This window comes from Pteropus vampyrus, unplaced genomic scaffold, assembly GCF_000151845.1.
Source record: "Pteropus vampyrus isolate Shadow unplaced genomic scaffold, Pvam_2.0 Scaffold1, whole genome shotgun sequence".
NCBI classification, from domain to species: Eukaryota; Metazoa; Chordata; class Mammalia; order Chiroptera; family Pteropodidae; genus Pteropus; species Pteropus vampyrus.
The window spans coordinates 21,302,875-21,327,549 of record NW_011888782.1 but is presented as its reverse complement, the minus strand read 5'-3'; the positions used below and the strand labels follow the sequence as shown (position 1 = coordinate 21,327,549).

The 24,675-nt window shown below is 39.7% G+C and overlaps 2 protein-coding genes and 1 pseudogene across 2 annotated transcripts in view; 2 read left to right on the top strand and 1 right to left on the bottom strand.

The window, feature by feature from the left end:
• Positions 1-11,831, top strand: part of SCN11A (sodium voltage-gated channel alpha subunit 11) — a 66,883-nt gene extending 55,052 nt beyond the window's left edge. Inside the window, exons 24-26 of the mRNA XM_011355179.1 lie at positions 3,675-3,775; positions 7,749-8,019; positions 10,801-11,831. Of these exons, the coding sequence (XP_011353481.1) occupies positions 3,675-3,775; positions 7,749-8,019; positions 10,801-11,831 (1,403 nt within the window). The remainder of the gene's footprint in view (positions 1-3,674; positions 3,776-7,748; positions 8,020-10,800) is intronic.
• Positions 1,205-1,458, bottom strand: LOC111735645 (annotated as a pseudogene).
• Positions 11,832-14,795: 2,964 nt separating the features above from the next.
• SCN10A (sodium voltage-gated channel alpha subunit 10) overlaps positions 14,796-24,675 on the top strand; it is a 135,469-nt gene continuing 125,589 nt past the window's right edge. Inside the window, exons 1-2 of the mRNA XM_023527552.1 lie at positions 14,796-14,921; positions 16,448-16,555. Of these exons, the coding sequence (XP_023383320.1) occupies positions 14,796-14,921; positions 16,448-16,555 (234 nt within the window). The remainder of the gene's footprint in view (positions 14,922-16,447; positions 16,556-24,675) is intronic.

The following is a 24,675-nucleotide window of genomic DNA, read 5'->3' as shown; positions in this document are numbered from 1 at the left end:
TTACATGAGATGGTGTTCCAAGACCACAGTCTGGAATGCTCATTGTCATTGCTTCGAGGCTTTTTCAGTGGACAGAGATACTTCAAATTTAGGACTACTAGGAAAAATATATGTGTGAATATGAATACTGATGGTTCAAATTCAAGACTATGAGGTTTGCCTCTAACCTAATACATCTGTTATCTCCTCTTTTCCACACTGAGAACCCTGGTTCTTATGGGCATAGGACATGATAGCATTAAGATTGTCCATAATTACTATTTTCTTTAACTCACAACACACACATAGGAGAGTCTCAGAATAATAGTATTAATACTATCATAATGCATATGATTCCTAAACACACTTGTGTCTGCCGGGCACCCTGAAACAACTTGTTTAACTTCTAGGGCTCTACTTTTTTTTTCAATCTGTTTTTTATTGTGGTACACTACACATAACACAAAATTTACCATCTTAACCATTGTTAGGGTACAGTTCAGCTATATTAAATACATTCATAATGTTGCACAACCATTCTCACTATCTGTCTCCATAACTCTTTTCATCTTATGAAACTGAAACTCAATATTCATTAAACAATAATTTCCATTTTTCTTCCCCCGAATCCCTGGCAACCGCCCCTCTACTTTCTGTCTCTATGATTTGAGTCCTCTAAGTATCTCGTATCAGTGGAATCATATACTATTTATCTTTTTTGTGACTGGCTTATTTCATTTAGTATAATGTCCTCAAGGCTCACCCATGTTGTAGCATATTGCAGAATTTCCTTTCTTTATAAGACTGAATAATATTCTATTTTATGATATACCACATTTTGCTCATCTGTTCATCTGTCAGTGGATACCTGGGTTGCTTCCACATTTTAGCTATAGCGAATAAAGCTGCTGTGAACATGGTGGTGCAGCTATCTTTTTGAGATCTCAATTATTTTGGATCTATACCCAGAAGTGAAATTGCTGGATCACATGGTGATAATATTTTTAATGTTTTGAGGACCCACCGTACTGTTTTCCACAGAGGCTGTACCATTTTACATTCCCACCAACAGTGTACAAAGGTTCTGATTTCTCTATGATCTTGGAAATACTTGTTTTCTGGTTTGTTTGTTTGTTTTTTGCGGGGGGGGGGGGGGGGTGGATAGTGTTTACATTTTTATTGTGGGCCACAGGGGAGGGAGCTTCTTCTCTGTCCATGGAGGTGCTCACGGTTTCTTTAGCCTCTCCAAGCTTGAGCCCTGGGGGTCGTGGGAGTAGCTGGGCACATCGGGCATGTTGCCATCATCTCGGAGGGCACTGAGTAGTTATAGGGTATGATCTGTTGATCGTGGTAGTGTACTTAGAGTAGGGGCTGATGGAGGGCAGAATTATAGCGAGGCCCCTGATGGTGACCAATGCAACCACCACTGGCTCCTTGGCCCAGACATTCTTGAAGAAGGCAGCAAGTCTCCCAGCCATCCTGGTCGTGGCAGCTGGGTGTGGGGACGTTTTGTTTTGTTTTTAATAATAGCTATCCTAATGGGTGTGAGGCAATATCTCATTTTGGTTTTGACTTGCAATTTCCTCATGATTAGTGGCGTTGAACATTTTTTCATGTGCTTATTGGCCAATTGTATATCTTCTTTGGAGAAATGTATATTCCAGTCCTTTGCCCATTTTTGAATCCGGTTGTTTGTCTTTTTGTTAACTTTTAGGTGTTCTCTATGTGTTCTGAATATTAATCCCTTATATGATTTGCAAATATTTTTCCCATTCTGTGGGTTACCCTGTTACTCTGTTGATAGTGTCTTTTGATACAGTAATTCTTTTTCTTTTAAAAAAATATTATTTAATTTATTGGATGACATTGGTTTATAAGATCATATATGTTTCAAGTGTACAGTTCTATAATACATCATCTGTATACTGCATTGTGTGTTCACCACTCAAAGTTAAGTCTCCTTCTATCACTATATATCTGACCCCCTTTACCCTCTTCTACCTTCCCTCTCCCCACCTCCCTTTTCATCTGGTAACCACCATTTTATTATCTGTGTCTATGAGTTTTTTGTTTGTTTATTTATCTTGTTTGTTCATTTGTTGTTTTCTGTTTTATATCCCACATATGAGTGAAATCATATGGTTCTTGACTATTTCACTTAGCATGATATTCTCAAGGTCCATCCATGTTGTTGCAAATATCAGTATTTCATCTTTTCTTATGGCTGAGTAGTATTCCATTGTATGTGTGTACAGCATCTTCTTTATCCAGTCATCCATCGAAGGAATGTAAATTGGTAAATAGTATGGAGGTATCTCAAAAAGTTAAGAACAGAGCTACCATATGACCCAGCAATCCTTGTTCTGGGTATCTACCCCTCAAATTTGAAAACATTATTTGTAAAGATATATACCCCTATGTTCATTGCAGCATTATTCACGGTGGCCAAGATATGTAAACAAGATATGTAAAGTGTCTTTTAATGATGCACTAAATTTTTATGAAGTCCAATTTGTCTATTTCTCTTCTGCCTTTGGTGTCATATCCAAGAAATCATTGCTAAATCCAGTGTCATGAAGCTCTTGTCTTAGGTTTTCTTCTAAGCATTTTGTTGTTTTAGACTTTACAGTTATGTCTTTGATCCATATTGAGTTTTTATATATGATTTTATAGATGATTTTTATATATGGATTCACCTTCATTCTTTTGCATGTGGATATCCAGTTTCCCCAGCACCATTTTTTTGAAAAGACTGTCCTAGGTCTGTATATTTTTGGTCCATACTGGTGGTGTAAATTTAAACCCTGTACCCTCATCAAGGCAGACCTGGATTCACAAATTATCAGGGTAGACAGGGTTTTTCCCCCTGGTACAGGCTGAGACAATTTCCTAGTTGTCTTTCATTGCCAACAGACAGATTCTGTTTTCTTCTTCACTTTTTTGTTGGCAGCACTCGGAGAGTCCCCGATTCACGCAGGGATCTTGGCACAAGCCCGCCGCTTTTTTTCCCATGACCTCTTGTGGTTTAAAGCCCAACATTCTAGTTTTTTCAGAGATTAACAAATGTTCTTAGGCCAACCATGGCTTTAGGGCTAATTTCCTGCTCTTTTTGTTCTCACTTGATTTTTCAGACCCTGGAGATTTTCTTTACTTTTGTACAAGTTCAGCTATACATTTTAAAAGAATTCTGTTTCATCCATCATTTCTAGATAGTTTATCTCCTGCCAAATTTCCAGAAATAAAAATCCTAATTCATTTTTCTATTTTCCGAGAAAGGCTCTGGACAGGTTTTATGAAATTTTATTTATAGTGAATACGCATTCATTTATTTAGGAGAATTTTAATTGCTACTTTGTTCAATTTTTTGTTTAAATTTTTGTTAGAGTATGGTTTGATCTATGCAACCTGAAATATATTCAGTTTTTGTAAAGATTATGTAGATGTTTGCAAAGAGTTTTTGTTTATAATATAAAAAATGAAACGTAAGTGATAAAAGTAAGATTTTCCCCTTATTCCTTAATTTAAACCCTGTTTCCTTTCAGCTCTCCCCTAAAGTCCAACCTCTTTTGCTTCTCATTGGAATTGTAGGAATTGTTGATAGAAGTGCAATATAACTTTAAAACTACCTCTGACAATTCAGAAGTTGTTTCCAGAAATCTGTTAATAATTAACTCTCATCTTTGTCATATACTTAGGTGGCCAAGACATTTTTTTGACAGAAGAACAGAATAAATACTATAATGCAATGAAAAAATTAGGATCCAAAAAACCTCAGAAGCCCATTCCAAGACCTCTGGTGAGAGCAATCGATTGATTCTAAATACATAGGTTCAGAAAATGGTTATGAGGAACTCAGGTGTCTACAATGCTCTCCTTGTTTAAGTTTTAAAATTTACAGACATTATCTAAGAACTCAATAAAAACCCAGAGATACACTGGTGTATGGCTCAAGTCCTTAGGAAAATTAGAAACTCAAATTCAATAGGAAGAGCCTGGGCAACAACTTTAATTTGCTTTTTAGCGAGCACACAATAGGTGCCTAGTATATACTTATTGCAATGACGTGAACTTAACAGTCTGGTTTAACTTAATCTTGACCAGTTTAAAATGTATTTATAAAACCTTTTGTCACCTTTTTCTGCTGTGAAGTTGAGGTCATGCATGCTCACTTCCACTTCACGAGTGTTTATGATAAACTTTCTATTATCAGGCGCTGACGAAACTTTTTCTGCAAAAGGTCAGGCAGTAAATAGTTTAGGCTTTGCAGCCTGTGTGGTCTCTGCTGCTGCTACACAATTCTGCCATGGTAGCACAAAAGCAGCCATAGGCAATATAGAATAAATATGCATGGCAGTGTTCCAACACAACTTGATTTAGAGACACTAAAGTTTGGATTTTATATAATATTCACATGTCAGAATTTTATTCTTCTTTTGAATTTTTCCCCAAACACTTCGAAGTGTAAAACCTATTCTAAGCTCACTGGCTATCCAAGAAGAGGTGGTGGCTGGATTTGGCCTACGGGCCATGGTTGCTAACCCCTGCATTCTATGAATCCTGCTTTACCAGGTACTAGAAGGCTGCTCTGTGTTTACAGTCTAATTAAAGATCTGGGCTTTGAGAGCATTAGATTATAAAGTAACACAACAGACACTGCTAGTAGCTGTGACAAGTGAATTCGCAGGATTTCAAGGCAAGGAGGGTCGGGGCGGGTGGGGGGTGCCGAAAAGTCTGGGAAAGCAGTATGGAGGAGGGGCTTGATATCCGAAGCATGTGGAGGGCTTGGAGATTTTCATTAAAACAGGAGACCCCAAATTATCAAAAGTATATTCAGTTTACTGCTATTCCCAGCACTCAGAATAGAGCCTGGTGTAAAGCATATTCTTTGTATTTATTTGTTGAATGAAAAAATATGTTTTAAGGCACATACAGAATCCATTCCACTAGGATTAAATATTTGTCTTGCACTAAAAATGTCTGTGAATGTCAGGACCAAGTGTTTAAAATTTTTACGATGAAGAACTTTTGACCAAGGAGTTAAAGATACAATTATATTTGAGGAGGTTTAACCTGTCAACAGAATGTGGAACTTCAATTTATCTAAGTCAAATCTAGCTTTTAAGTACCAATCTCACTTTCTAGTACTAATTTCACTTTGAAATTCTTATCTGAACTTGAGCCAACAAAAAAGACAAAGAGCATTTTTATTTACATGAGCATGCTATGTAACCACTGACTCAACACCATTCGGTCCCAGATTTGGCATTAATGAAGACTCATGAGACTCAATAAGTTCCCCCCTATTTACCAATTTATTTCATGAAGGATGTGAAGCTAGCAATGTAGCATACAACCAAACAGAAGTTGCAATGACATAAATGTAGCTTCCAGAACTCTCCACTGCACTGGGCATGTTAGGCTGCAGGAGACGAACTTGAAGTGGACATGGACTGCTTTACCACAGGGAAGCTGCCACATCCATTCCTTAACTATCTTTTATAACATGTTTGTCACGTGGCTCGTCTGGGAGTACGTGCCACACCACAGCCCTCCCTGTGTAGCTATAGGTCACCGGTCAAGGCTTCACAATGAGTGATTCTGACAACCAAGTACAATCTTACCAGTTAACAATGCACATTTATCTTAACTTTTGTATTCCAGAGAGCAGAGTTGCATAAAATAAATCCAACATCATATCCCCGGATGTCCCTGAGTTGGGGCTAAGACTTCACATTAGCTGTTAGCCCTTTCCTCACAACTTTACCTCCCCACAGATGTTTTTTTAATCTCCAAAATCTAAATATTATCTTTTGACCTTTGGAATAAATGAATAGTAATTGCATTGTGGGGGTCGGGAGGGGGTGGACACAACTGTTTGAACCTGAGCAGTGATGTATTTCATTTCCAGTACTAGAGCAAAGGATCTGGAATCATTTCTGATTCTTCCTGAAGCATCCCCACAGGGTGTCTTCATTACTGGGTTTAAAAATCATACTGAAGTGTAGGGGTCATTCTAAAGTGACAGAGAGTGAATTTGATCATCTGCCATTTGAGGTAACTTATACTCTTAATCTCCTCCATTTGTCCAAATATTAGAGTTGAACTGTAAGGTCGATGCCTTCCCTCCCTTATGTTTATTCTCACCCCTCATTCTGCTTTCCTGGAGAGCATCCTTAAAAGTATTTTTTCTCCAGGTCCTTTCTGATTTCCTGGGTGTATTCTCACATGGCAAATCCACTTGACTTTCACGTTTCTTCTTCAGACACCTTGATAAAAGCTTTAGGGCTCCTGGCACAAAGTTTCAAAGATGCCAATTTAAACGTAGTATCCCTCCAATGCTGTCCCTGTCCTCTTTCTTCTCATTGCCTTGGCGCTCCCTGAGTGATCTCATTCGCTCTCTTGGTTTTAATTCAAATCAGTATTGATACCAATGAACTTCACATCTGCATTCCCCTCTCTACTTGAGCTCCAAACCCGTACCTCTACTCGCCTGTGGCACTTACATGCCCTACTGGCACCTCAAACTCAACGTGCTCAAAACAAACCTCATCATCTCCCTCCAAAATTACCCATCCTCTGTTCTCTGGCTAGTTGAATGGCTCCCCCAACCAGAAAGGATAGCTTCAGCCATAACTCTCCTGTAGCACCCTCCGTTTGAACTCTCTCTGACTCCATTAGCTCTTAAACCACAACGCTTATGTCTTTCTCCACTGTTACACCACAAACCAACATAATCTTTTGCCTAGATTACCATAACAGATACCTGAGGTCCTAAAGATGAATTCCAAAGGAACTGTGAGTTCTCTAATTAGAAAGTGGCTGTATACTTTGATTAAATTATAATATAACATATACACTATATTGTAAAACAACCAGTGTATAGCCAAGAATGCCATACAATATCAGTGTCTGAGTTTTTGTTTAAGGACAGTCTTCCACTAAGAAAAAAATAAAATGGTGCTTCACAGCAGTTAGATTAAAGAAAATAGTGAAAAAATTTAGTCATTTCACTGCACATGGTAGATCGGGCATGCAAACTTGAGTTAGAATCTGTGCCAGAGCAGTTAGCACAAACTCGCTCTGTGAGCAGTGTGAATATCTCCGAACAAACCAATACGCAAGTTCACCATCAGAAATGATATGAAATAATCAGCTTTTCTGTATCTGTTTTTAGTACTCATTGGATCAGAATCCCATTTATCTAGCCTTATCTTCAAGTGAGCAAGAATTAGAAAATCGCATTTAAGAATTGCCTGACTATAGAATTTTGGTTAAGTATAAGGTTTGATTATTCTGATCTGACAAATGGACACTTGGAGATGCTAATTCTACTTTGTCCAACATAATTATATGAGCAGGTGTTATCTGCATTAATATTACTGAAGTCAAAATACAGGAACAGATGAAACATAGAGACCAAAGTTTATCTTTTTTTTTTTTAAATCCAACATGAGCCATTTTATTTTAGCAAAACACCATCTATCATATCAAAATTATGTTGTTACTAAGAATTTTTTTATTTATACTTTTTTGTTTAAAAATAAAACTAAAGCTATAAGCCTACAGCTTAAAACCAATTATTTAATTAACTTTAAGTGAAAATATGTATGCAAGAATTTCTTGCCCTCTAAAAAGGGTCTGTGCATTTTTTTCAAGAAACTGCTTTAATTATAAGAGGATAAACTCTGTTATAGGTACCTTTTTCATTTATGTAATTTCATCTTTACAACTTAAAATAATCTATGATTCCTTTTTTTTTTCCCCCTCAGAACAAATGCCAGGGTCTTGTGTTTGACCTGGTCACCAACCAGATCTTTGACGTCATCATCATCATCCTCATTATCCTCAACATGGTTAGCATGATGGCCGAATCATATAATCAATCTAAAACCATGAGGCTCATCCTTGACTATCTCAACCTGGCCTTTGTGGTCATCTTTACAATTGAGTGTCTCATCAAAATCTTTGCTTTGAGGCAATACTACTTCACCAATGGCTGGAATTTATTTGATTGTGTGATCGTGGTCCTTTCTATTGTTAGTAAGTAAAATCAGCAGCCAGAGGGGCTTTGATCTGAGAGCCAGAAGTAAACTTGTAGATCTTATGATTTGGAAGTACATCCAAGCCATCCACAAAGCACGTAATCAGGCTTAATGTGATTTCTGAAAAAATGGACAGGTGTACTAATGCCATTCTCTGCTGGGAAGTTGCTAGGAGATACAGAGTAATTTCCTTTCCCTTAACTGCCTACATGATTTAAGTAGTTAAATAATAATGTGGATCATTTGTTCAATGGAGATAGATAAAATTAAGATGACATAAAAGTTTCTGTGGGGATACCTGGTTTATCCAGGTAATTGAGTCAAAGGTCTACCTTTCTGTACAACTGTAAGCCCTAATGAACATTTTATAGTTTTAAGGATTTAGCATTTAGTTCTCATGTTTTTCCTTAGTTCAAAATCCATGGGGATGTCAGATCACAATTATTATGCCCTTGTGACTTTGTCAGGCCTTCCCTTATCTCCTAGACAAGGCCGCTATGGTCCATCCTAGCTTGGGCTTCCACAAGTGTGTCAGGAGGCCAACTGGTACTTTCTTGTCACTGTATTTCCTATGTTAACTTAAACCACAGAATGAACTGTGCTTGTCTCAATTGCTTGGACCTCATTCACCAATCAGCCTCACTCTATAATCAGTATATTTTCCCTAACCATAGCTATAATTAACTATAAGGTTTATGAAAGAAGAATAGGAGAAAAAAAAGGGTTATTGCCATATACCTTTATTCTTCGTGGCTAAACCATAAGAGTTTACTCTGAATTTTTGAAGTCTGCTTTTAACTAAACTGATAATTTACTTTTTTGAAGTTTTATAAAACTGCCCGGGGGCCCTTCTCATAGTTCAAAAAGCAATGAAGACAATGAAAACTGATTTCACAGGTGTAAGCTTTTGTGCTATTTCAGAAAGGATGCCTTAAACAGATATGTTGGATCAAAATATTTTGGTTCCTATCACTATAGCAGCAATGCAGATGTTCCAGTGAGCAAGAAAAATGCTTCTGGTTTCTAAGCCAGGAAGTTTGTGTAGGTAGAGTCTAGCAATAGATCCTTCCACATACTTACAGTTAAATGGACTTTCGATCACAAATCCTGGTGGCAGTGACAGAAGCAGTCATGTCAGAAAATAGTGGTAGGATGAGCAGTGGGAGGGACAGCCTTCTGGTTGCTTAAAGGGCGCTTTCTCCAATATGCAGAGAGAAGCTCATTCATTTCATGATTTATCAAACTCCTTTGTGGTAGTACCAGGCATTGTACAGTTTGTGAAAATATCTCTGACTTCTGTCATTTGCACAAATGCTAGGCAATTGCAGTGACCTGCAGAGCACTGAATAGCATTTTGTTGAGGAGATACACACACTGAGCCAAATCCTCCCCACCAAAGTCGGCATTTTATATACCTTTGCCAGTAGGTCTGTCATTCCACACTTAGCCTCTGCACTTTCTCTGGCTCTGCACTTTCCTAAGCTTTTGGAGAAATACAAAGTGAGTTTGGGTCAAAGTGCATCTCTCCAATCCCATTGAAGTATTAAGAGCTACTCACCTTAAAGAGCCAGAAAAAGACAAATTGATTGAACACCAAATCACATGGTTCACAGAAGGACTGAGCTCAGAGATGGGACGAATTACTGTGGGCTTGGTTACTCAATGAAATAGTCATGGAAGAGGTGGGCCTTAAAGGATGGACCTCCTCCAATTGTTACTGAATTGGTACTTAATCAATTTCACCTCTCACCAGGGTTGGCTGCCTAATTAACATATGTATTAGACTTCTTTGACACAATTGAGCAGTCAGTGAAGTATTTCATCAACTAGTTCTCCTTAGTCATTAGGTGATGGGCAGATAATTTTGGCTGCCCATTGCTCTGAAAGACCTTAGGGGACCCCCAGTGCAAGAGCAAGGCTATGTCTACACAAGCAAGCATGTTCCTGCCATTCTATAATATTTGGGCCAAAATGTGGGTTGTTTTAAACCCATGTTTCTCTTGCCTGAAGAGCAGGCAATGAGAGTACAGGGTGACATTTTAGGCCAGATATTCAGCAGTTTGCAGAAACCTCTGCTTGAGATGTCATTTTTCGGGTGTCTCCAACTTCAGGAGTCCTTAGAATGAACACATTAACCAACATGAGAGATCTGTGGCAGCTTGAGCCCAAAGATGAGCATCCTAATACCGCCATCTCTTTCCAGCCTTGATCTTGCCTGTGGCAGGCTGCATTCAAATTCCTCTATACTAATAAGAACCTGTCCCTTTAAGGACTTTGAAGTTAAGGGTTCCACAGTTTCCACTGATAGCCCAACCTTCATTAGCAGAGATTTCTCCTTGCACTAATCTAAAAGACTCTATCTGTAGTTTATCTGTCTTCCATTCAATATATCCAATAAATATGAAAAACTATTATATTGTTACTTCGTGAATGACTTTGAATGCCTAATAGATAATGCACTTCAGCTGCATGAGGCAACTCACAAAATAGCCTTTCGTAAGCTGCATTTTCTTTCCTTTCTTTGGGTCTTTAATATTTTAGACATCCTGTCCCATCTAAAGTCCCATCTAAAACTGTATGGCCCTTGGAAATTATTTTCCAAGTTAAGGCACAGATAGATGTTTTCTTTGATATGGGTAAAGAAAATTCTTAATTTTATGCATTAATTGAAAAGTATTGGTAAACCTTGGTCCCACTAAGATTCCAAGGCAGGAGAGACAGCCTGGTCTGAGACCAGGATGCCTGCTAGAAACTGACCGACTCTTCTCCTTTTCCTGAGGTATGATGATTTCTGCCTTGGAAGACCAGGAGCACATTCCTTTCCCCCCAACACTCTTCAGAATTGTCCGCTTGGCTCGGATTGGCAGAATCTTGAGGCTTGTTCGGGCAGCTCGAGGAATCAGGACTCTCCTTTTTGCTCTGATGATGTCTCTTCCCTCTCTATTCAACATCGGTCTTCTGCTCTTTCTGATTATGTTTATCTATGCCATTTTCGGTATGAGCTGGTTTTGCAAAGTGAAGCCAGACTCTGGGATTGATGACATATTCAACTTCCAAACTTTTGCAGGCAGCTTGCTCTGTCTCTTCCAGATAACCACGTCAGCGGGCTGGGATACCCTCCTCAGCCCCATGTTACAGTCAGATGATTCCTGCAAACCCAAGTCTGAGAATTGTTACCTCTCTACCACAGCCATAAGCTATTTTGTCAGTTACATCATCATCTCTTTTCTCATTGTTGTCAACATGTATATTGCTGTGATTTTAGAAAACTTCAATACAGCCACTGAAGAAAGTGAAGACCCTTTGGGTGAAGATGACTTTGAAATATTCTATGAAGTCTGGGAAAAGTTTGACCCAGAAGCGACACAGTTTATCAAATATTCTGCCCTTTCTGATTTTGCCGATGCCCTTCCTGAGCCCTTGCGTGTGGCAAAGCCAAATAAATTTCAATTTCTAGTAATGGACTTGCCCATGGTGACTGGAGATCGCCTCCACTGCCTGGATATCCTTTTCGCTTTCACCACTAGGGTACTCGGTGACTCCAATGGCCTGGATAGCATGAAAGCAATGATGGAGGAGAAGTTCATGGAAGCCAACCCTCTCAAGAAGTTATATGAACCCATTGTCACCACCACCAAGAGAAAGGAAGAGGAGAGATGCGCCGCCGTTATCCAGAAGGCCTTTCGAAAGTACATGATGAAGGTGACTATGAGCACCTTGGAAGACAGGCCTCGTTCACCACTCCAGACACCCTGCAATGGGAGCTTGTCCAGCTCCGGGGTGGCCGAGGGCAAGGTCCACTGTGACTGAGCCCCTCACCTTGACCCCTACCTCACAGCCTTACAGCCTTGCCTCCAGCCTCTGGGCTCCAGGGGTCCACAGCTTAGTGTATGAACAAACAGTGGACTCACTGAACTAGATATTCCACTTTTTTCCTGGCTAAAAGAAGTGATATTTCAAGGTTCACTTCAAATGGTGTTTACAGAGCTGTAAGGTAACACTGCTTGACTGTAACCACTGGTACTATTTTAATAAGGAAGAGATACCAGAAAAGGCTGTAGAGGATGCCCTGATGTTAGGATTGAAACATAGTTCAAGTTATGTCAAAACAAAGGAATAATTTTTAAAAAGTTAAAATTTTACATTGTGTTTTTCCATATGTTTCTAGGTATATTATCCAATACCTTTGTTTAATGTTTTCCGCACTGCAAGTGTGTGGCATATCTCATATAGTTCTTCTGCATGCTAAGTAACAATTCAAACCTGCCAATTCATAAATAGCTTATTGCAGATATTTTTACCAACATTAAATATTTGAGGCTTATTTCAAACCTAAAAGCATGACCTTGACTTGTCCATTACCATCTATTTCTCACCAGCTACATACAGTCTCTGTTATATATATTTGGAAAAAATAAATAAATTAATGAGACTTTCATTTTGCATTTTATTCAGATATGACACTAAAAATCTCCTTGTCCTGTGATGGTGTAAGCAGTGGTTTTAACGTGGTGTTTTGCTTGGAATTAAAGGCGGAAGCCAGTGGTGTGCCGGTGAGTGTATAACAGTTGGCTCTTCGGAAAAAAAAAAAAAAAAAAAGCCAGGGTTTGTAGCAGTTCCTGATTTCTGTGGTGAACACTTCCATCACAGCTGATTTCGAGCTACCATCATGATGTTTTTGAACGTGGAGTTGGGAAGCAGTGTCTGCTGTCAGGTCTCGTGAGCCGGCCCGAGCTGGCTCCAGCACACTACTGGCTGGAACCAATAAGAAAGTGTCACTTGACTGTGGTTAAAAATCTGCAGTGGGCACCTTCCATGGAGACAGCAGCCTCTTAGCAGCATCCAGACCCCAGGGTTGGGGAGCCGTAGGCCATGCTGGTTAGACGGTGCTCTTAGCCATTTGAGAAGCCCTGCACTCAGTTTTGGCTGAATGTCTTCATGAAATGCAGCTTAGAGAACAACCTAGGCCTGTCAAGAGGGCCTGGCCCCAGAAGTAGCTCAGGACGTCCCTAAAAACTGGAGATGCCCAGAGGCCAAACAAGACATTAGGCTGTCAGTCTCCAAAGAGATTGGTCTAGGGACAAAGAACCTACACTATGACAATCTAGGCATGGAGAAAAACCCCGCAGAAGCCCTGGAATCCTGTACTTATACAGGCTGGAGGAACTGACATGCCTGTCAGCATCCTGGAGCCTGAGGTCTGAGCCTCTGACATGCTCCCGATGGCCCAGTGGAGGGAGGGCCAGTACTGTGTGCTGTGGTGCACGGAGCGGTAGTTATTTTCAAAGTGTACAAGATCTAACTGTGACTCAATGTATTCATGTCCAGGGCCTGAGTTTCGTGAGTTTTGTAGGCAGCCTTGTGCTCTGGAGCATTGGCGAAAAGTAATAATGTCATTATCTAATCATTATCAATATCTAATTTTTATTTAGGGGTTGCTATGCATCAGGAGTGGCTAAGCATTTGTCACGAATAATCTCATTTGTACCTCGCAATAACCTAGTGAGTGTGCGGTCACTTGCCTGGTGGAGCCTGAACCTTTGTGCCATGCGGGGGGTGGGGCGGGTGTCCCAGAAGCAGAAAACCTTTGAGACATGGCCATAGGGCCTTCTATGTAGAGCTGCAGGGGCCTTGTGGAAATTACCAGTTCTAAAGTCATGGCCAGTACTTCTAAAGGCTCTGGGAGACCTATTTCTTCCCTAAAAGATTCTTCTGATTATGAACTCTAGTTGTTTTATGGATCCTGACCAAGTTTTCTGAAAAAGGTGGCTGGCCATCATTCCAGTAGGAATACCTCCTAGCTGGAGGTAGGGGAGGATCTGCAAGGATTATAGTTGGGGGGTCTAGATGTGATCTGTTCTGTGCAGCAGGTTTGGCCCTTCCCATACCTGTTCGCCCCCAGGCGGTCCCCTTCTTCCAGGCTTTGTGCCATGCAGGGGGTGGGGCGGGTGTCCCAGAACACACCTCTGCTCTGAGAGTATGAATGGGGGCAGGCATACAGGAAGATGTCACCAGAGTGGGGATTCCCTGAGCCAGCTGCTGGGGAGAGCACAGGATCTGCTTGGCTTTTGCAAGAGGCCAAGCCATGCTTCTTTCACTAGATGGCAGCAAATGCCCAACGTGTTCTTTCCTGAGAGCTGCATCGCATCTGTGTGTCAGCCTGGCATTCAGAGAACCAGAGGGCTAAGGAGATGAGAGCAGAAAGTGGTGAATTATCCAGACTCTTGATGGGTGCTAGAAAGCTCATACTCCCCAGAGATAGCTCTCACTGTGCAGGACCCAGGATCCCCCAAGAAGCAGAGAGGTTGGTCTGAACGCTGTCCTCCTGGGGCCATGCTACATGTCCATGGCAAACAGCCCCACAGGTACAAGAAGCCAGTCCCCCTTGTCCCCTGAGTCATCTCTTCTCCAGGCCAATCACCCCTTGCTCCATTCAACCAACAGACCTGTGTCTGAAGTCCAGTGCGGTACCACCTTGTGTAAACTGTCTCTAACCAACGGCCCTCAACCTCAGGAACATGTGTGCTCACGTGATGATAATACAATGCACTATGACAAGCGCCATAAACCAGGAACACACCTCTGCTCTGAGAGTGTGAATGGGGGCAGGCACACAGGAAGATGTCACCAGAGGGGGACATCTGAGATAAACTTGGTAGATGTGTGAGAGTGTAACAGGAGGAGGGTTCGGGAGGGTGTTTGAGGTGGAGGAGACAGCACAGGCAGCACCATGGAGTGTGAGGAGCGTAGACTGAAGGAAGTACGAGCGACTCGATGGACTTGGTTCGAGTACGGATAGTGGAAGAGCAGCTGCGTCTTAGACCTGGACCGTTTTGTGGGGAGCCTGAAAAGTCAGAGTATGGAGTTACAACGTATTTAGGTAATAGGGAGGCGCCGAAGGTATTTGAGCAGGGGAGGAAAATTAACCAGACAGAGTATGGAGAGAGAGACCGGAATGCTGGTCCTGGTGGGGAAGAGGCACTGAGTGAGGAGGGAGGCGGGGGCAAAGCCGTGTGATAGGATGCTTGTGCCAAATGACTGGTCGTGGGGGAGGAATCGAGAGAGGACCTTAGGATTTTCGATCAGGGTGACAAGATAGATGATAGGACAGACAAGTCATCAAGTTTATGAGTACAGGAAGGGCAAGGTATTTATTTATTTATGTTTATTTTCACGGCCAAGGGAAAAGAAAATTTAAAAATTAATTCAGTTTTGAACATTCCGAAGGTTCAATGTGCCAGGTCTAAGTGACAACGTCCAGCCAGGCCTGGAATTTGAAGATATGGCATACACAGGAGTCCTTGCCACAAGGTTACATTGGAATCCTCAGGAGCAGATGAAATCATGGAGGAGCAAGCATACCCAGGTCTAGAAGGAAGCGGGACTCGCCATGGGGGCATGCTCTCGGGGAACAGAGAGGAGGAATGAGGCCATGCAGAGAAGGGTGTGGGGACGTAGATGAAAGTAAACACCACTGCACACAGCATGGCACAGAGCCAGGTTTGTGAGAAATTCAGAGCCAACGAGGTGAGATACATGGTCCCATGTTTTCATCCCTTCCACCAAGAAGCATGAAAGGAGCCAGGGCATAGAGAGATTGTGTTCCAGGAAAGGATCCCACTCCCTACTCCTCTACCTTTTTATTGAGCCAGCATGAGAGCTTGCCTCATAAACGATCCAGGCTCAGGGGTCGGCTGTTCCAGTAGCTGTCTTGGAATGTCAGCTACTGATGCCCAGTGCCCTTGAGGAAGTTAAAATCCTGTACAGCTACTGCTGCTGAAGGAGGGGGAGCCACTGGTCCCAGATAGCTTGTTGCCTGGCAACCCAGATAGAACCTCTAGGGTCATTCAGTGGGCAATCCTGTCCCTCACTGCACAAGGAGTCATCAGAGGGGCGGTGAGAAAACAAGCGCTAAGATTTAATGAGCATTTATTCTGGGCTCGGTAGCCACTTTACCAGCATTACCTCCCTTCATCTTCACATCAGCTCTATTAGAGATAAACTAATTTTAATCTTCATTATTCTGATGAGAAAACTGAGGCATGTAGAGAAAATAAGAGACTTGTTTAAGGTCACATGGCCAATAAATGGCTCTGGCAGAATTCAAACCCAAGTAGTCTTGCCCCAGAGCTCAAGCCATCAACCACTTCACCACACTGCCCGCAGACAAAAAGGGATAGCGTGATTGAAGGTGAAGGAAGGGGACAGTTTTCCTGGTAATCTCTGCAAACCTTTCACCGTTCATTCCTTCTCCTCTGGAGATAATGCTTGTCTTCAAAGTTCTGACTCTGAGGAAACATCTTCTACGTGGGGAGATGCTGTGCTCCCTCTCCGAACTTAACACCTTCAGTTCTGTCGACACACTCGGTTCCCTAATATTTTGACATAGTTTCCATTCTTTTACCATTCTCTTTCTCCTTCTCCAGGCGGACTCCAGTTCATCCTCCTCCTCTCGCACTTGGTGTCTAGGGGGCTGGACACCAAGTCCAGCTCCTTTTGGACAATATAGTCATATCAATGTAGACTTCAAGTGCGTAAGTCTGGCAAGGGATGGTACAAAGAGGTATCGTGCAGGTGCTGATTTAGTTTCCCTTAATCTCCATCAGTTCCCCAACCGAATCCAGCCCAAATGAGCATACGATCTAACTAAAAGCATGTGTCTGCTGTGCCATTGTAGCTTCCAAGTCCCCTTACTTCCTTTTCCATACTCCAACTTCTTTCTATATTTTAAAATCACTTCTGGGGCCAAATTGCACTGATAGCTCATACTGTATTTTTTCTAGCTTTATTGAGGTATGATTGACAAAAACTGTACATATTTAAGGTATATTATATATGGTTTGATATACATATACAGTGTGAAAGTTATTTCACACATCCATCATGTCACATGCTTTTTTGGGGGTGGGAGGTGCTGAAGAAACTTAACATCTACTCTCAGCAAATTTCTAGTATGTAATATAGTATTATTTCTAGTATATAATACACTATAGTCACCATACTGTACATTAGATCCCCAGAACTTACAACTGAAAGTTTGTGCCCTTTAACCAAATTCTCTCCAGCCCCCAGCTCCTATTAACTAAACATCATTCTATTCTCTGGTTCCATGAGTTAAACATTTTTAGATTCCACATATAAGTGAGATCATGTGGATTTGTCTTTCTGTGTCTGGCTTATTTCACTTAGCGTAATGTTCTCCAGGTTCATCCATACTGTTGCAAATGGCAGGATTTCCTTCTTTTTTATGGCTAAATGATCTTCCATTGTGTATATATACATATATATACACTGCATTATCTATTAATTTATTGATGGACACTTAGGTTGTTTCCATATCTTGTTTATTGTGATGTAATGAACACTGAAGTGTAGCTATATCTTTGAGATAGTGATTTCATTTCCTTTGGATATATATCCAGTAGTGAGTTTGCTGGATCGTATGATTGTTCTATTTTTAAATTTTCTGAGAAAAATCCATATTGTTCTCCATAATGGCTGTACCAATTTATATTCTCTCCAACAGTGTACAAGGGTTCCCTTTGTTCCACATCCTCACAAATCCTTGTTATATCTTTTTTTTTTTTTTTAATAATAGCCATTCTAATAGGTGTGAGCTGATATCTCATTGTGGTTTTGATTTGCATTTCCCTGATGATTAGTGATGTTAGCACCTTTGCACATACTTGTGGGCCATTTGCATGTCTTTGGAGAAATATCTGCTTGGGTCCTTTGCCATTTTTTAATTGGGTTATTTGCTCTTGAGTTGTATGCATTCTTTATATATTTTGGGTATATGGTTTGCAAATATTTTCTGCCATTCTATAGATTACCTTTACCTTTCATTGATTGTTTTTTGTCTTTGTTTGTTTGTTTGTTTTGCTGTGCAGAAGCTTTTGAGTTTGGTGTAGTACCATCTATTTATTTTTACTTTTGTTACCTTTGTTTTTGGTGTCCTAACCAAAAAAGCTTTCCTTTTATGTTTTCTTCTAAGAGTTTTATTGTTTTAGGTCTTATATTTAAGTTCTTAATCTATTTTGAGTTGATTTTTATATATGATATGAAATAAGGGTCTAATTTCATTCTTTTGCATGTGGATATCTAGTTTTCCCAACATCTTTTATTGAAGAGACTATTCTTTCCCCATTGTGTATTCTTGGCACCTTGTGAGATCAATTGACTTTATATGTGTGAGTTTATTTCTGGATTCTATATTCTCTTCTACTGGACTATGTAACTGTTTTTATGTCAGTGCCATACTGCTTTAATTACTGTAGCTTTGTAATATAGTTTGAAATTCAGACATGTTATGCCTCCAGCTTTGTTCTTCTTTCTCAAGATGACTTTAGCAATTTGGAGTCTTTTGTGGTTCCATACAAATTTTATGATTGTTTTTTCTATTTCATGGAAAAAATGCCACTGGAATTTTGATTGGGATTGCATTGAATCTATAGATTACTTTGGGTAGTGTGGAAATCTTCACAATATAAATTAAAATCTGAGAACACAGGCTATTTTTCTATTTATTTGTGTTTTCCTCTATTTCTTTCATCAATGTCTAATACTTTTCTGGATATAGTTCTTTCACCTCCTTGGTTATATTTACTTCTAAGTATTTTATTGTTTTGATATTATAAATGAGATTTTCTCAATTTCTTTTTTTTGATAGTTTGTTGTTAGTGTATGGAAATGCAACTGATTTTTCTATGTTGATTTTTTTATGCTGCAACTTTACTGAAATCATTTTTTTGTTCTAATAGTTTTTTGGTGGAGTCTTTGGGATTTTCTATATATAAGATCATGTCATCTGCAAAAAGAGACAATTTAATTTCTTCCTCCCTAATTTGCATGACATTTATTTATTTCTCTTGCCTAATTACTCTGTATAGCACTTCCAGTACTATGCTGAATAGAAATGATGAGAGTGGGAACCCTTGTCTTATATCTGATTTTAGAGGAAAAGCTTTCGATTTTCCACCATTGAGTATGATGTTAACTGTGGGCACGTCACATATGGCCTTTATTCTGTTGAGGTACATTCTTCCTATACCTAATTTGTTGAGAGTTTTTATTATGAAAGGATATTGAATTTTTCAAGTGTTTTTTTCTGCACCTATTGATATGATCATATGATTTTTATCCTTCGTTTTGTTAATGTGCTGTATCAAATTTATTGATTTGCATATGTTGAACCATGCTTGCACCCCAGGGATAAATTCCACTTGATCATGGTGTATGATCCTTATAATGTGCTGTTGGATTCAGTTTGCTAGTACTTTGTTGAGGATTTTTGCACATATGTTCATCAGAGGTATTTGTCCATAATTTTCTTTTCTTGAAGTATACCGGTATGGCTTTGGTATCAGAGTAATGCTGGCTTTGTGGAATGAGTTTAGAAGTGTTCTCTCCTTTTCAAATTTTTGGAAGAGTTTGAGAAGGATTAGCATTAATTCTTCTTTAAAAGTTTGGTCATATTTACCAGTAAAGCCATCAGATCCTGAACTCTGCTTTGTTGGGAAGTTTTCGATTACTAATCTAATATCCTTATTAATTATTGGTCTGTTTAGATTTTCCATTTCTTTTATGATTCAGTCTTGGCAGGTTATATGTTTCTAGGACTATATCCATTTCTTCTAAGCTATCCAATTTGTTGACATATAATTGCTTATAGTAGTCTCTTATGATGGTTTGTATTTCTGTGGTATTAGCTGTAGTGTCTCCTTTTTCATCTATAATTTTGTTTATCCTCTTCCTATTCTTTATCAATTTCATTGATGTTTTCAAGAAACCAACTCTTAGTTTTGTTGATTTTTTTCTATTACCATTGTAGTCTCAATTTCATTGATTTCTGCTCTAATCTTTATTATTTCCTTCCTTTTTCTAACGTTGGGCTTAGTTTGTTCTTTTTCTACTTCTCTGAAGTACAAAGTTGGGTTGTTCATTTGAGATCTTTATTTTTTATTAATGTGGGCATTTATCACTTTAAACTTTCCTCTCAGAACTGCTTTTGCTGCCTCACATAAGTTTTGGTAAGTTGTGCCTCCATTTTTGTTTCTCTTAAGGTGATTTTTATTTCCCTTTTGATTTCTTATTTGACCCACTGGTTGTTCAGGAATGTATTGTTTAATTTCAAAATATCTGTGAACTTTCTAATTTTCCTCCTATTATTGACTGTTTCATACCATTATGGTTTGAAAAGATACTCATATTATTTCAATCTTCTTAAATTTGTTCAGACTTGCTTTGTGTCCCAACATATCCTAGAGAATGTTCTGTGTATACTTGAGAAGAATGTGTATCCTGGTGCTGTTGGATAGAATATTTTATATATGTCTGTTAGGTTTATTTGTTCTACAGTGTTATGCAAGTTCACTGTTTCCTTATTGATTTTCTGCCTGGATGATCTATCCAATGTTAAAAGTGGGGTGTGAAAATCCCCTACTGTTATTGTATTGCAATTTATTTCTCCTTTCAGTTCTGTTAATATTTGCTTTAAATATTTAGGTGTTCCAATGTTGGGTGCATATGTATTTACAATTCTTATATATTCCTAATGAATTGACCACTTTATCACTCACTATATAGTGACCTTCTTTGTCTCTTGTGACCAATATGGATGAAAATCTATTTCATCGATATAATATAACCATGCCTGCTCTCTTTTGGTTGCTATTTGTATGCAATATTTTTTTTCATCCTTTCACTTTCAGCCTATGTGCGTCCTTAAAGTTAAAGTGAGTCTCTTGTAGGCAGCATATTTTTGGACCTTTTTATTTTTTTTAATCCATTTAGCCTCTCTATGTCTTTTGATTAGGGAATTTAATAACTTAAAGTAATTATTGACAGCTAAGGATTTACTATTGCCATTTTGTTGATTGTTTTCCAACTGTTTTGTAGTTTCTTTGTTTCTTTCTTTCTCTCTTGCTTTCCTCCTTTGTGATTTATTTCTGGTAGTGACATGCTTTCATTCCTTTCCTTTTATATCTTTTGTATCGACTAAAGGTTTTTTTCTTTATGATAATTCTGAGGTTTATATAAAACATCTTATAACAGTCTATTTTAAGCTAATAACTTACATTCAGTCACATACGAAAACTCTATACTTTCACTTTTCCCCTTATATTTTATGATATTGATGTCACATTTTACATCTTTTTATATTGCACATCCATTAACAAATTATAACTATAGTGCTTTTAAATAATATTGACTTTTAACTTTTATACTGGAGATAAAATTTTTTACACACCACCATTACAATGTTAATTTTAAGTTTGACTGTACATTTGCCAGTGAGTTTTATACTTTAATATGTTTTAATGTTGGTACTTAGCATCCTTTCATTTCAACCTGAAGAACTCCCTTTAGCATTTCTTGTAAGGCAGGTCTAGTGGTGATAAACTTTTTCAGCTTTTGTTTATTTGGGGATGTCTTTATCTTTTATTTCTGAAGAACAATTTCACTAGTATGGTATGCTTGGACTTCAAAATTAAAACATTTGCTCTTATAAGCTACCGTTAAGAAATAAAAAGGTGAGCTACAGACTGGGAGAAATATTTTCCAACATATATTCAGACAAAGGGCTTTCATCTAGAATACACAAAGCAATCTCCCAGCTCAATAACAAGAAGGAGAGCAATAGAATAGAAGAATGGGTAAAAGATTTGACTAGATGGCAAAGAAAAAGTACATGAAAAGATGCTTAACATCACTAGTCACTAGGCAAGGGCAAATTAAAACTTCAGTGAGATACCACTACATGCATATTAGAATGGCTAAAAGAAGAGAACAGAGGGAGAAAAAGAGAAAAGAAATAGCAAAGACTAACTGCACCAAATTTTGGTGAGAATGGAGCAAGTGGGACTGTCGTACATTGCTGGTTGGAGTGTAGATGGTGCAGATATTTTGGAAAGTAGTTTAGTTATTTCTTACAAAGTTCAACATACTCCTATGACGCAATCCAATCATTCTACTCCTGGGTAGTTATCTAATAGAAATAAAATCATATGCCTAGACAAAGACTTGCCCATAGATATTAATAGCACCTTTAATCTTAATAGCCCAAAACTTTAGCAAACAACCCAAATGCCATAAACAGGTAAATGATAAATGATTGTGTTTATCCATCCAGTGCTATACTACTCAATACAAATGAATTCACATATGCAGTATGAATGATTCTCAGATAAATTATGTTAAATGAAAGGAACTAGATAACAACAAGTACATATTGTATGATTCCATTTATATAAAATTCTAGAAAATGTAAATTAAAATAAAGTGATAGGAAGTAAATCGGTGGTAACCTGGGGATGGAGGAAGGGTTGATTAGAAAATAAGGATAAAGAGGCATGAGAAAACTTTTGGGGATGATGAATATGTTCACTATCTTGATTGTGCTGATGGGTTTTTTTTATAAATGAATAATATATGTCAAAACTGAGCAAATTATATACATTAAATATGTGCAGTTCATGGTATATCAGTTTTCTTGTAATAAGCCTATTGTTAAAAGTCCAGCCCTTGAGTTTTTTAAATGGAATTCTCGATAAGCCTCTGGATCTCTTATTTTAGCACTAAAATCTGAAGGGACAGGCTGCTGCTGTCCCAGGGATGACAGCTAAGCCATGGCACCCACCCACCAACCTGGGGAGACACATCAAACAAAAGTGATACCCTGCCTGGCGGTTCCCTCGGTATTTGGAAAGAAGCCCTTGGACTAAAAATTGGGATAACTTCCTCATTAGGGAATGACAAATCTCAAAAATTTTCAAGACATCATCTTGTCCATCCCTTCATCATACAGACAAAAAACAAACAAACAAAAAACAAAAAACAACAAAAAACAAAAAACAAAACCACTGATGCCCAGAGATGGGTAATGATTTAAACATGGTTTGTGATTGATAGGACAGGTTTAGGGACAAAATGATGAGTGAGCATGGTCAAGGGAGGGGAGGGGTTCTATAAACAGGGACTGAATTCTCTGTCTCATCTTTCCCACCCTTGAAGTCATCACTCATCGCAGAGGCACAACTGCTTGAGGGCTATTGAGTGGATGGTCTTAGCCTCCATCTCTCCACCCCCAAAATCAGTGAGAACCAGTTGGCCACTGAATACTCTGTATCCTGGCCTGCATTCTCTACTGGGGCCTCACCCCTCTTTTCGCTCCCAGGGGAGAACTCCATCCTGCAGCTTGGAGGATGGGCTTTCTGCACCCCAGACACTGCCCCAAGAGGCAGGAAATGCCAAGCACTTTCCTTTTCCCTATAGACCTTGTGAGCTCATTCTGGTAAAAATTTAATGCCTAAAAGTCAATTATACTTAAGAATGCTCTGATGAGCCCCACAACAGCCTTTTCTCAAAGCCATTCGGGCCTGCAGCTGCTTTCCCGCTCCCTGTGCCCGATGCTGAGAAAACCCTCCTGCCCCTCCTCACAGGGCAGCAGGGGCCTGATCTCTGCTTTGCCACCAACTTGCTGTGTGACCTTGAGGAAAGCCTATCTGTCTGTGGGCCTGGCTTTGACCTTAATAAAAAAGGAAGGGCTGCCTTGGATGCTCTCTGAGGTGTGTGCTTGGTTTGTTTATCCTCACAGCCCCTCGTCTCTGGGTGAGCAGAGCAAGAACAGGGGGACACATCCAGGTTGGAGGTCTGTAGGGGAATGGTCAAGGGCAGAAATGTCAACAAACAAACAAACAAACAAACAAACAAACAAACAAAAACAGAGGCGTTGGAAAAGGGCGAGAAATTCTGGATGGATTTCTGTTCTTTGAGTGAGTAAACACATTATAATTGACAGGCAAAGAATTATACAGTGCATAGTCCAAAATACAGTGACCTGGCCACCTTTCTTGTATGGTATCCAACTCCGCCCACCATTCCAGACCTTTCATCGGCTGGTCTCAGATGTGCCGTGCCACAGCTGGCTTCAGGCTTGGGCCTCAGAGAGAGAAAAAATGAAGGTGGCTGGGTCTTCCTGTGGCCCCCTGATGGACAATTTACCTCCGAGTGACCCACTCATTACTTCCCATTCAGACCCTGCCAGTCCTTAGGCTGGTCTTTGCATAATCCAGGTGATTCCTGTCTCCACATTCTCTTCCCTCCAACTCCCTCCGCTGGAGTACCCTCCCTTTTTTGTTCCCTTCCCAAAGCAGCTCTGGAAACTTCTCTGCTTAACTTCACTCTGAGATGACTTAGAAGATTTCTGCCCTCCCTCAAACTCTGTATATCCTATCCACATGCAAGGAACAAGTTGGGCACGGTGTGGCAGAGGTTCTATCCGGGGGTTCTGTCTGCTGCCCCGAGATCTATACCTTGCCCCTATCCCGCCATTGGGGCCTACACAGCATGACAAACCACAGGTAAGATGCTGGTGGCCATGAGAGATTCGTTCCAAATACAAAAGGCGGCTCTTTTGAGACAGGGGAGTCCTTCCCCATGGGATACGAGAGCTCATTCTGCTCCTGGTTGTGCCTGCTTCAGAAATACGGGACAGTGTTTGAACCAGGGGTCTCCCCTTTATAGATAGAATGCCCTTGTTTAACTCTCCTTGGGCCATCGTTCTCTGCTTCGGTTCACATTGTTTCCTTTGTTGTCTGTTCTGACTAGAGATGGTATTCAAAATATTTAACCTGGTAAGGCCCGGGCACTGACC